General features: G+C 32.5%; 1 protein-coding gene across 1 annotated transcript in view; it reads left to right on the forward strand.

Annotated features, from left to right (window-relative positions):
- The window catches only part of Col21a1 (collagen type XXI alpha 1 chain), a 169,689-nt gene that overhangs the window by 119,128 nt on the left and 37,667 nt on the right, over positions 1-12,894 (forward strand). The window contains exon 17 of the mRNA XM_027938296.2: positions 10,713-10,766. Within this exon, the coding sequence (XP_027794097.1) occupies positions 10,713-10,766 (54 nt within the window). The remainder of the gene's footprint in view (positions 1-10,712; positions 10,767-12,894) is intronic.

Below are 12,894 nucleotides of genomic sequence, written 5' to 3' on the forward strand. Positions count from 1 at the left end.
ATAAACCATTCAGATTGGTTTATTTAGTAGGTTGGGGCAGAAGATCTTAGCTCCATCTCCCAAGGGATTAAAGAAAGAAATTCTATGCCTAAGTCTGAATTAATTATCATTTGTGTGGTATGGTATGAGTATGGGAGAATTAGAGCAAGAGGGATCTGTAGAGTATCAATCATTCTTCTTTCCTGAGAAAACTCAAAAGCACATGTCCCATTATGGTGGGTTAGCACCATCATATGTTATTACATAAAGAAACTTTTTACTAGCCATTTATCAAATAGAAATGAACTTTTCTATGGTGTAGCTTGTTAGATAAAAGGATAAGGGTATATATATATGTATATGTATTCAGTCAGTGTATCTGGAATACACAAACAGCTGATAATATTTCAGGGTATAGATATATTATTGTGTCTAACATGTTGACATGCTCACTCTTTTTTTTAAACATTTTGTAGTTGTTGATGGATCTTTTATTTTATTTATTTATTTACATGTGGTGCTAAGAATCAAACCCAGTGCCTCACACATGCTAGGCAAGTGCTCTACCACTGAGCCATAACCCCAGCCCCATCACTCTTGATATGTGACATTTAGGGCATGTTATGTTTTCTAATTTTTTATAATATTAGTTTATAAATTTAGGTTTATGGATTATTTTGAATTAATTTTATTCATATGGTGTGAGACAAAAGACAAAGTTCTTTTTTTTCTACACGTGGAGATCCAGTTCTTCTAGTAATATTTATTGAAACCTATTATTTCCCATTGAGTTACATTAACACTTTCACCATGTATCAATTGATTGATATATGTGTAAAATTATCTTCAGATTCTCTGATTTGTTCCATTAATTTATACCTCTGTCCTTTCCTCAACATCACACTAATTTTATTTTCCTTGTCTTTCACTAATATGAGTTATATATCATAATTCTAATTAAGGTTTGAAATCAGGTTAATACTATAAATTTATTTTTCTTTTTAAAAGCAATAGTGGATTAGTAGATAGATTAGATCCATGAAAAAAAAATTATCATTAGCTTATGCAATTTTACAAAACAAAAACAAACAAGCCTTCTGGAATTTGTTTAACTTGTTAAATAAATTTTGGTATAGTTTGGAATAATTTTAGAGTTGAAAAATTGCAAAACAGTTCAGAGAGTTCCCTTATACCTTTTACCTACTTTCTCCTGATGTTAATATCTTATGTAACTGTGGTACATTTGTCAAAACCAAGAAACCAGTGCTGGCACTAAACCCCATACTTTATTTGAGTTTCATGAGTTTCCTTAAAACATTAGGTTTTCCACTAATGTCCTTTTTCTGTTCTAGAATTCAGTCCAGAATATCACATTGCATTAATTCCTCATGCCTCTTTATTCATCTCTGATCTGTGACAGTTTGACAGTCATGTTTTGTTTTTTATGACTGACAGTTCTGAAGAGTTTTGTTTAGGTACTTTGTAGGACGTCATTTGAGTTGGTTGCCTGATATTCTTTTCATGACTAAACTGAGATTATGGTTGGTTTGGGGAAAGATAACAGAGATGAAGTGCCCTTCTTATCCTGTGGGAGCATACATGCTAGACACATGATTATTCAATGACGACCTACTTCAGTCACTTGGTTAAAATGAGTACTTTCCAGGTTTCTCTACTTTTTTCTTTCCATCTTCTACCCTTTGGAAGCAACTCAACAAATCCAGCCTTCATTTAAGGGATGAGATTGAGCTCCAACTTTTATAGTGGGAGTTCACATCTTCACATCTTTACATTTGTTCAGAATTGCTATTTTAACAATATTGTGCTTTCCAGTCAATAAACATGGCATATGAGTCTATTATGGAGGCTTTCTTTACTTTTTCTCAGCAAAGTTTTGTAGTTTTTATAAGTGTACAGATCTTTTATATGTCTTTTATTAAACTCATACCGATTTTATTATATTTTTTTCACAATATTGTGAATAGATTTTTTAATATATCTTTATTTTGTTTATTTTTTTGTGGTGCTGAGGATTTAACCCAGTGCCTCACACATGCAAGGCAAGCATTCCACCACTGAGCTACAACCCCAGCCCCTATGAATAGATTTTTAAAAATTTATTTCTGGTTTTCTTGTTACTAGTATATTAGAATAATGTTTTAGACTATTAATCATATATCTTGCAAACTTGCTAAACTCACTTGTTAGTTCTTATAGTTTTCATTGCATATTCCTTTGCTTTTACTGCATAGATGATAATATTTTTGCAAATAAGGGCAAATTACTTTTTCTGTACTAATTTACATGAATTTATTTATTTTGATAGTTTTGTTGTACCAGGCCCTCTAATAAATACAATATTAATTAGGAGTTTGATGCTTGTTTTTGAAATTAAGTGGAGAACCTTCAATCCTTAACCACGGAGTGTTTGTTCCTGATTTGACAAAGAAAATTCATCAGGTTGAGGAGATTTCTTTTTATTTCTAGTCTCTTGAGAGTTTTGTTTTGTTTTTTGAAAATCATCGTGTTAAAGTTTGTCAACATTTTTTCTTCTTCTTTTACTACTTTAGTGTATTGACTATGTTTTTTCCTCCTATTAATATGGTATATAACAGTAATTGATTTTTTTTATAACTCTGATCTTGTTTTATTGGAATAAACTCCAGTTGGTCAGCTTATGTTACTGTTTTTATATATTGCTGGGTTAAATTTACTAATATTTTATTAAGACCTTTTGTTTTTGTGTTCATGAAGAGTATTGGTCAGTAGTTTTCCTGTGATATTTTATCTGGCATTATAATCAAAGTAATTCTGGTTTCTATTTTCTGGAAGAGTTTATGTAGGATTGGTGTCATTTCTTCTTCTGATGTGTAGTATAATTCATGAATGGAGCCATCTGGGCCTGGCCTTTTTGTATGTGTAAAAAATATTTTAATTACTAATTAAATGTCTTTACTAAATACAAAGCTGTTTAGATTTTTTCTTTTTTCTTGAATACGTTTTGGTAGTTTGTGCTTTTTAAGGAATTTCTCTTTTACTAATTTTCAACTTCCTTGACATATTATATTATTAATTAACATTGCCTGTTCATGCCCTCTTATGTAGGGTTTGGAAGTGATGTTCTATATTTTATTTCTGACATGTTTTGTGAAAGGATTTCTCATTGATAATTATAACTAAAGTCAAGCACACAGTGTCTTTCTTCATCTTCCCCTCTGTTATTTGGGACTGATGATTTTTTATTCTTAGATAACTTTCCCTTATAATTTTGTGTGGAAATTGATCTGCTTAAGTATTTTCTTTCTCATAAGGCCAATAATCCTAAACTTAAGTCTTCTTGGAAATTCGCATTCCATCATTTTTCAGGTGATTTTTATATAATGTGAAAATTCCTCTCCAATAATTTTTTAAAGTTTCTTTTGCATCAGTGATTATTCACCCTTTGCTATTATTTACTATGAATACATACCTTCATTCTCTACTTTTTTTCTTGATGATATGTTTCTAGTTTGTCTATTATGTTGACTTATTCAAATATCTAACATGGAATTTAATTATTGACCTTAAGGAATTTTTTTTAACTTTTATCCTATTTTTTTTCTTTTTTCTCACAGTTTTCCTAGATCTTACAATTGACAATTGAATACATTTATTTTCATTTATTATTACTTTTTAATCTTAGTAGTTAAATTATAAGTGTTTTTCTGATTATTGCTTCAATTCTATCTTCTTGATTCTGACATACAAAATCTTCATAAACATTAATTTTTAGAAATTCTGCAATTTTTATTTGTTTTTCCTAAGAGTTATTTAAAGAGTTTAAAATATTTTTTTAGGTTGGAGTCCTTTTAGTTTGACCTGTTGCCAATTTCTTGTTTTATTGCACTATATCAGAGAATGTTATTTGTAATAGTTCTTTTGTATAAAAGACTTATTTTTTTTCTTTGACTCATTGTATGTTCAATTTTCAGGAATGTTTCCTGTGCATAGGAGAAGGTAAACCTCAATTTTCAGAGTATGAATCTCAATATACATTCGTAAGATCTTCCTTATTGAATATTTTCTTTAGATCTTTAATATAATTTTTGTTTATTGTGTCCTATTATTAGTTCATTTTTGTCTATTTATCTTTCCATCTTCTATTCGGGAATGTGGTTTCTGTTTTTTGTTGCACAGACACTCAGAACTATTATTTCTTCATTTTCAATTGTGGCATTAGCATTATAAATATCATTTTTGTCTCCTTTAGCTTTCTTTCTACCTTTTGTTATGCCAGGATTATACCTTCTTCTTTCTGGTGGTTTTTATTTTTATTTGCTTGCTATACCTTTGCCCATCTTGAGCTTTAACTTCTTCAGTAGCTTTTTTTTAACTGTGTTGCTTATATTCAGCACAGAATTTGTCTTTACTTTGTAAAGCAACCTGTTTTTTTTTCCTTTAATAGATTGTCTATTTTTATTCATTGACTGATATAGTTTACTGTTATCACTGGGATAATATTTATGCTATAATCTTGTTATGCTTAGTAGGTGCATTGTACTGTATTTACTGTTTCTTTCTCAATGTGAAACGTTGCAATTTTTTGCTTTTAGTTTCTTGAGTATGTAGGAAGATTTGTTTTTGTGATAGTGATATACTGAATCTTTTTCAAGAATTCTCTGTACTGATTCTTTTTCAAGTCATTGCACATGTGCATTTCAGATTCCTTTTGACTCCTTTTTGCCTTACTTCAGCATCTACTCTTTGTTGTGTTAAACTTAAATTATACCCCATTATGTGGCATTAATGAACTCATTCTGTTTCTATTTTTCCTTCCCCTTATCTTTTTCCTCTTATCTGTTTAATTATCATACTTTAACTTCCTCAGATCATATAATATAAGCCATTTTCCATTCTGCCCACTGTCATTTCAGACTTGCAATTAATTTTCCTTAGTGTTCATTACTGGCATCCTTGCCAATATTTTATAAGCATCATTTGAGTTTGGTAAAGTTTCTCCTGTAGTATATTCCTTAGAGCTTGTGCATACAGTAATCCATCAATTCGTCTATTTTAACATGTCTTTCTGTATCCTTGTTCCTTGATTAATAACTTAGCCAACTATAAAATTATTGTCTTACTGTTCCTCACTGTTTTTTTCATTCATTTCTTGTAAATGTTGCTCCATTGCCTTCACATACATTGCTGATGTCAGTCTAATTGTCTTTCCTTAGTAGGCGACTTTATCTTTTTGCATGGAAGTCCAAAGGGGTGAAAAACACCACTTGCATATTTAAAGTCTAATAGCATAAGTATATCTCAAAATTAAGAATTTTAATTACTCCAAAACCCTTTTTAGTTATATTCAGTGGTTTTTTAAAAAATTCTAGAACAATTTAACAATCTTTTAAATCATTTTGGTTTATGTCTGTAGGACTTGGATTATATTGAGATTTCTTTGTCTTCTACCTCTATCATTTTCTGATTCTTTTAAATATTGTCCTTCTTTTTTGGTTATGGTTAGCTTTCTACTTGGTGTCTTTTTAAATTTTAAGTTAAATCTCTTCTATAATTTTTAGTAATTTATCTATCACATTCATCATATCTAAGATGATTATTTTTTCAATTATTTAGTTAGTTAGTTGGTTATGGCATTAAGAATAGAACCCACAGATACTCTACCACTGAGCTACATCCTCAGCCATTTTTTACTTTTTATTTTGAGACGGTCTTGCTAAATTGCCTAGGCTGGCCTTGAATTTACAATCCTCCTGCCTCAACCTCCCCATTTGTGGGCATTGCAGGGTGTGAACTTGGTTTTATTTTCTTTTCTGAGTTTGATTCTTAATTTCCATTTTCCTTTTTTCTCCATTTTTATTCTAAGTTTTTGGATTCTAATTTTTTCAATAGCTGAAATGCTTCTATATTTGCTAATCTAGGTTTTAGCATTTGTTGAACTTTTCTTCTGCTTTCTGTTTTTTTATGTAAGAGAAATTTACTAAAATGTTTTGATTTTCATTTTCTGTTTTTTCTCTTAGTTATTCCTTTTAATTTCTTTTTCTTGCATATTGTCTGCAAACTCTTCTTCAGTTTAAAATATCTTATACCTGGCAATAATAGGGCAAGTATAAAAGTTGGGTGACTTATTAGGCTTCTTAGTTCTAGTGTATCCTTTTTTATCTATAGTAAAGTTAGCATTTTCTGTACTCAATGAAAGTATTTATTGGAATGATTGGGCATGCTTTCTGTTGGGAAGGTGTAGAGGGAACAATAATGTCTTCAAAGTAGTTTCCTGTGACACTTCCAAGAGAAGATGCTCAGTAAACAGATCCGATGAAAGAGCTCCCTCATTTTGAGAAGGGGAAAGAGCAGGACACTGAACAAAGTTGGAAGGGATTATTTTAGATGAGGAAGACCCGTACATGGCAATAAAAGAGAGGCACAGATAGTTACATGTGCAGAAGTATGATGTGCAGGTAGTATGACAGTTTGATGGCAGGGTGTTTTAATCCTTTTTTTTTTTTTTTTAAGTACGTGTTCTCACCTATTGAAAGAGGAGAGGGAACAAAGAGCATTGTTGGTTTGAGAACTTTTTATATAGCAGAAAGTTCTTTTATATATATGTGGAAAATGTGACAGAGAAACGATGAAGCAAATACAAAAATTTCACCAAAGTCTAGTTTAAGCTGTGTGATTTCAATGCTATTTCCCTCCATACCTAGAACAGGGAAATGTCTGAGGCAGCCTTCAGTTTGGTTTACTCAACATTGGGATATGCATAAGTAGTTACAGTGGCTGAACAATTAGGTGTAAAGGAGTAAGAACTTAAGAATTTTAGAGAGTGGTTCAAATTATGAAATACGTTTTTTAAGTTGGAAATGAAACTAAATGATTGGAAAAGACAGAATGCAACAAAAGATATATGCATTTTAAAAATATTTACTTAATGCCTGGATCTTTCCCCAATATTAAAAAAAAAAAATTGGGGGAAGGGGCTACTGAGCATTGAGCCCAGGGGCACTTTACCACTGGGTTATATCCTCAGTTCTTTTTATTTTGAGACAGTGTCTCATGATTTTGCTCAGGCTGACCTGAAACTTGCAATCCTTCTGCCTCAGCCTCCTGGGTAACTGGGATTGCACATGTTGTCTACCACACCCAGTTTTCCCCATTACTTTATATGATTTTTCTCATTAATATCATGAATCATTTTGAGTTATAAGGGAAAAATATTTTTATCGTCTTATAGATGAGAAATCCAAGTAACAGAGAGATTAAATAACTTGTCTAAGATCACGTAGTCATCATTTAATAACCAATAAAAATTCCTTTCACCAAATTATTGAAAAATCATGTTACATCCAAATACTCTTCCTCAAATATAGAAAATAGTGATGAAACTGGTGATTCCATTATTTTTATGACATTGAAACTAGATTAATATAAGGACTAATCTAATTTTTTAAATATTCCTTTTTCCTAATTTATTATGGCAAACCATAACATTTTCAAATATGAAACCAATATATGCTATTTGAAAATGATGTAACCTAAAACAATCAGGAGTAAAGGATTTTTAAAACCCTAACTTTCTTGATGTCAGTGGATCTGGCCTTCTATGGCTGGAGCTATGCAAAGCACTTTCATAAAAGCTCTATTCCATTTTTTCTCAAAAAAAAAAAAATCGGTGAAGTTGGGATTACCAGTGGTATTTAATATATGAATTCATGTTCAGTGAGATTAAAGGATTTTGTCTGATATGCACAGTTGGTTTCATGGCAGAGTGAGAATCCCAGTCCTAGTTTGGGTGCAACCCTCTGCAGGATTTCTTCCACACATCTTGTCTGTGTTTATTTGGTTAGCCCAGAGAAGCTTCCCTAGGCTCACATCTTCAGTATATCCTTAGGCATGCTCAAGATTTGTTTATATACTAAGAATAAACTATGCAGTAAGATCAAAGTAAAAATAAAGCATTTCCTTAATAGAAAGTTAAGATCTTCCTCCCATTGTATTATCATGATAAATAAACCATACCTTCCACCTGATTTTGAGGATTGCAATGACTGTGATCTAAATTACTCTCTTCTTTTATTCTTTTTATTATATATTATTCTTTTATTTTTGTGGGTAAGTACCAAAGACCACAGTATGAAAAGAAATACATATGCAGTGCCAGTTTCACATGTCTGTTTTTGGTTAAAGCTCCTTTTTAAAAATAACTGGTCTGTTGTGAAATAAATCATCTTAGATATTAGCTATAGAAATTAGACTGAGGGAAAATGTTAAACATGACAGTTTCTCAATTATTTTATTTCAAAAAGGAAGTTAATGGCAGAATAGAAAAATAACTCAGAGGAGGAACTGTGATTTATGTTTTTTCCATAAACCAAACAAACTGACTTGTACCAGGTTTTCCACATCATGAAATCAGTCAAATATTCAGGTTAAGTTCTGGGTGTAATACTGAATTTCTCAGGCTAGTTATGTATTACATTTTTATTTTAGGGGAAATGGCCAAATTATCTTTTCATCTCCTAATGAAACATTGTTAAAATACATTATTAAAAGAATGAAGATATTCTTCCTAGGTAAAGATCACTGGCTATTGCCATATAATAACTAATCTTCATAATTTTCCAACAGCAAATGCTGTAACTCTATCCACAAGTATTTTTTGTTTGTTTGTTTCTTTTGTTCCCTTGAAATTGAGCACTTAAGAATCAATAGTCAATTGCTCCTTCCTTGTTATGCTCTAGTGATTGTAAAGAAGAGGGGACATAGTCTCATATTATGTTTTGGGCTATTTCAAGCATGGTAGGCGATTAAAAAAAAACATGTAAGATAAGTTTCTTGCTTTTAACAAATGCAAATCAGGAAAACAGCACTCATGTAAACAAGACTCCTGCTGAACAATCTGGCCATCATAACACTTAGCACTAAATATATGGCTATACAATGCAATAGTTGTTCATAAAAGACCGGAATTTATGAGAGCAAAAGGCATCTGATCTGTAAGTCTCTATCTTGAAATCTGTTGTGAAATAAATCGTCTTAGATATTAGCTATAGAAATTAGACTGAGGACCAGAGCTATAGCTCTCAAAGTGTGGTCCCAAGGCCAGCAGTATCAGCACCTCCTGCAAATTGAAATTTTTCCTTTCAAAGAAGTTCCCCTGTGGAGAAAGAAATTAGTGAGTCAGATCTAGCTGGTCTGAGGGCCATATTTGAAAACCAGTGACTTGAATGATTCTTCCTTATTGTTGATAGAGTTGAGTTCAGATAAAGATATTGTATCATTCCTCTATAGTATTTAGAACCTTTTATGATCCTTTTCCCTAATTTTTCAGGCATTTAAAAACTAGAGCTCTCAAACTAAATAGAGTCAACATACTCTTTTACTTTGTCTGAAATTTTCATAAGCTGTTCTATGAGACCACTGGACCCACAGGTAATCCATAGGGAAACATTCTTTGCTGCTTTTGTCCTCAACTGTCATCTGGTGTTTGTAAATAAAAGTGGAACAGATAAAATATTTGGCTTTGGTTGATATTTCACTGTGCTAATGAAATGTAAAGAATTCATTAAACAAGGTGATACGTTTAAATTTTCTTCTAAGTGCTGATTATGTCTGTTAAGTTTGCTTCATTTTCTATAATTTGGGGAAAATAGAAAGTAGATCTATGAAAATAAAATTGTAATATGCTTCTGTTCACATATTCTGAGGCTCTTTCTACCTTAATCCTGTTTCAGTGCAGGTATCTGAGACATTTGTAAGAACAATGCTTTAGTTCTTCTTGATCTCATTCACTCAGCATGCAATGTTCTCTCTGTTGTGAAACAGGTGTGGAATAACTGCCAACAGGGAACTTGGCTTGTGATGCAGTACTTGGTTGGACAGAAGCAAAACATGGCTCTTACTATTAGTTTTAAACATTCTAGATATTGGAGTATCTATTTCATGAAGCTCCTCTACTACTCTAATTTTATTCAGGCAATTTAGGTTTATTAATCTGTGGGTGCTATGTGTTTAGGATTATATTCAGCTAATGCTTATTGTTTTATAAGATAGGGTGTTAGATTCTTTATATATATTAGCAACTGATTCATGTGGGAGATGTTTTAGCATAACAGAAGGTAGATATAAAATAAAATGCTTAAATATCTGAGCATAATAATGTAAAGATATATAACTGAAGAGTATTAAAAAGTATTGATGGTTATCTAAAAAATATACATTTTAAATATTTATTTTGAATAGGTGAATACCAAATTAATGGGGCCAGATAATTTCAAGTAATAACTTATATGTAACTCCATTTATAATAAAAGTTTTATTTAGATATTAAAATGCAACTCTTGGAAGGCAGCATCAAATTAGGTCTAGTAGGATGACCATTTTTAAAGTAAAGATTAAGATCAAAGTAAACATGAAAAGGACTAATATAGAACATTGGTCACACTCACATTGAAGATAAGAATATCAATCCTCCTAATAAAACAAATAATTACTAAATAGGATCACAGTTATTTCATAACTCAACTATCTGTCACCATGTATAAATTTTTGATGTTTATATTGTCACTTTATGAACTTTTTAAAGGTTATTTGATGTCAGGAAAAGTTATTAATAATTCAGAAGTAATTCTTATTTTCATCTGTGTTTAGCATGCTATAATATGTAATTTTTAACATATAATAATATTTTAGTAAATGAACTTAAAAATGGAATTTTCCTTTTATTAAATCATTTACAGGGAGAAGCAGGATCCCCAGGTGCACCAGGGCAGGATGGACCACGGGGAGAGCCTGTGAGTACCTTCTTGACAGGTCATGAAATCCTATTTCATGATATTTAATTTCTCCCCCCAGATGTCCTGTTCTTATTCACTGACTTCCAAAGTTTGGATGTTGAGAAGGGGTTTGTGGAACATTGTACCATACTGAAAGATTGAATCCTCTTTCATAAACCAGGAAGAATGTTGCATGGGGTATGAATCATGACCACAAATGCTCAGGCCCAGATAAGCCATTGGTAAACATCATGGTCTTTTCTTTAGTCAGTGTTGCTTTGCCACATGTCTGCTTTTTCATAGTAGGCTCTTGGGGATTGTGTCTTCAATAAAAGGAGTGCAGAGACATGATTAAGAGAGTACTGACTGAATTCTAGCTTTTTAGCAAGTATCCTAGATAACTCTTAACTTCAGATGGGTTTTGGAAATATAGATTGCTGCCCCCCTTTATTCCTAAAACTCGTGGCCAACATTTAAATACTAGTAGATTTCATTTTAATCATCAAAGGTATCTGTCCTCCAGGAATTCACATCTGCTTTGGGAGGACCTAGGTCAAGAAGTAAAATGAAGGCTAGATATTATTTATCTAGCATTTATCACAAAGTGTTCAGTTGGGAGTTCAGAGTCTAAATGTAGATAAGACCTGGATGGAGAGAGAAATCACCAAGATGTCTTAAACAAGGAAGAGGGATTGATTACTCTTGGAATTACTCAGATTTCACTGAATTCTCATTTTTGGGTATTGTATTGCACTGGATCCAGTTCTATACAGAGCTACTGCCTTTATGAAGCATATAATCTAATTTGGAAAATTGAAATAAAGGATACAAATGACACCCAACTTAAGGCTGTTTGTCATCAGTGCTGTGTATGAACTTGACATGGACCCAAAAGACCAGGGTTTAAAAGCCAATCTCTGCCATGTTCCAGCTCTGTAACTCAAGTTCATATCTCTTAATACCTTCCTTTTCATCTAAATTGTGCTTACAATGCCCTCTTCATAGGAGTTGTTGTGAGTCTTATGCCCCTCCCCACCAAATTGTGAAAACATTATACAAATTCATGGGGTCAGTGCTAAGCGTACTGCATCTTGGATGGTTGAGAAATTTTTACCAAGGATTTGGGGCTAGGTTTGGTAATGAAAGGATGGCTAGAATGGAAGGAAGAGAGAGGACTAACATGAGTGAAAGCACACAGGTACAATGGTTACAGATGTGCCCAAGCAACCATGAAATCATCTTAATAAGGTCCTAAGGCTGTAGAGAAGGGTCCAGCTTGGGTAGTAGGAAAACTAGAAAGGTAGATTGGACTGTCTACTTGATTTAGGAGAGAGAGCATCCAAGTTACTCCTGTCACTACCCCATCTAAGAAGTGCATTAGAAGTAGTTTATGAGTTTTTCATCCATACAGTGGATGTAAAGAAAGAGACTGGAATCAGAGCAACAATTCCTGGGCTATTTTGACAGACTAGGCCTGAGGTACAGGGCCTCAACCAGAGTGTTAACAGGAAGAGTGAGTGCACTCAGTTTACCTGAGCCATAATCATCATTATTGAAGATAAAACTTAGGACTTGCTATGTGAATGTGAGCTTGGGTGAGACTATTATGTTCTTTTTTTCCCCCTCAGAAAGAGTATGAAGAGAAAGAGACAAAGAGAAGCAGATACAGAGACAGACAGGGGAGTGGGTTGCTGAGAACCAGGTTATAGCCTATGAAGCAACCATGTTCTAAATGTGGGTTAGTTATTTGGAATCTGCAGTTCATTTTCCCATAGAAATAATGCTATAATGGGAAGACTGACCAGTAAATCTATGTAAGCCATAATGTAATATAAGGAGAATGCATGTACTTTGAAAATAAAAAAATTTCAGTCATTTTTAATAAAACCAGAAAAGAGAAAAGAATATTAAATGGGAAATGAGGGTGATTAGGGGTGCTTCCTTCCCTCCGGCTGCCCATACCTCACTTTCAGCCAGAAGCTGACCCGGTCTGCATGTGTTCTTGCCCTGCATGCTCCCACTTTTTTTTTTTTTTTTTTTCCAATTTTACGTTTTTGCTTCTTCCTTTCTACCAACATTTGCTGCATTCTTCTAATGTTTGAGTGAGAATCACAGGGACTGCCTCTAGAAGGCTTCCAGCCTAGTG

The sequence above is a fragment of the Marmota flaviventris genome, chromosome 6 (assembly GCF_047511675.1).
Source record: "Marmota flaviventris isolate mMarFla1 chromosome 6, mMarFla1.hap1, whole genome shotgun sequence".
NCBI lineage: Eukaryota > Metazoa > Chordata > Mammalia > Rodentia > Sciuridae > Marmota > Marmota flaviventris.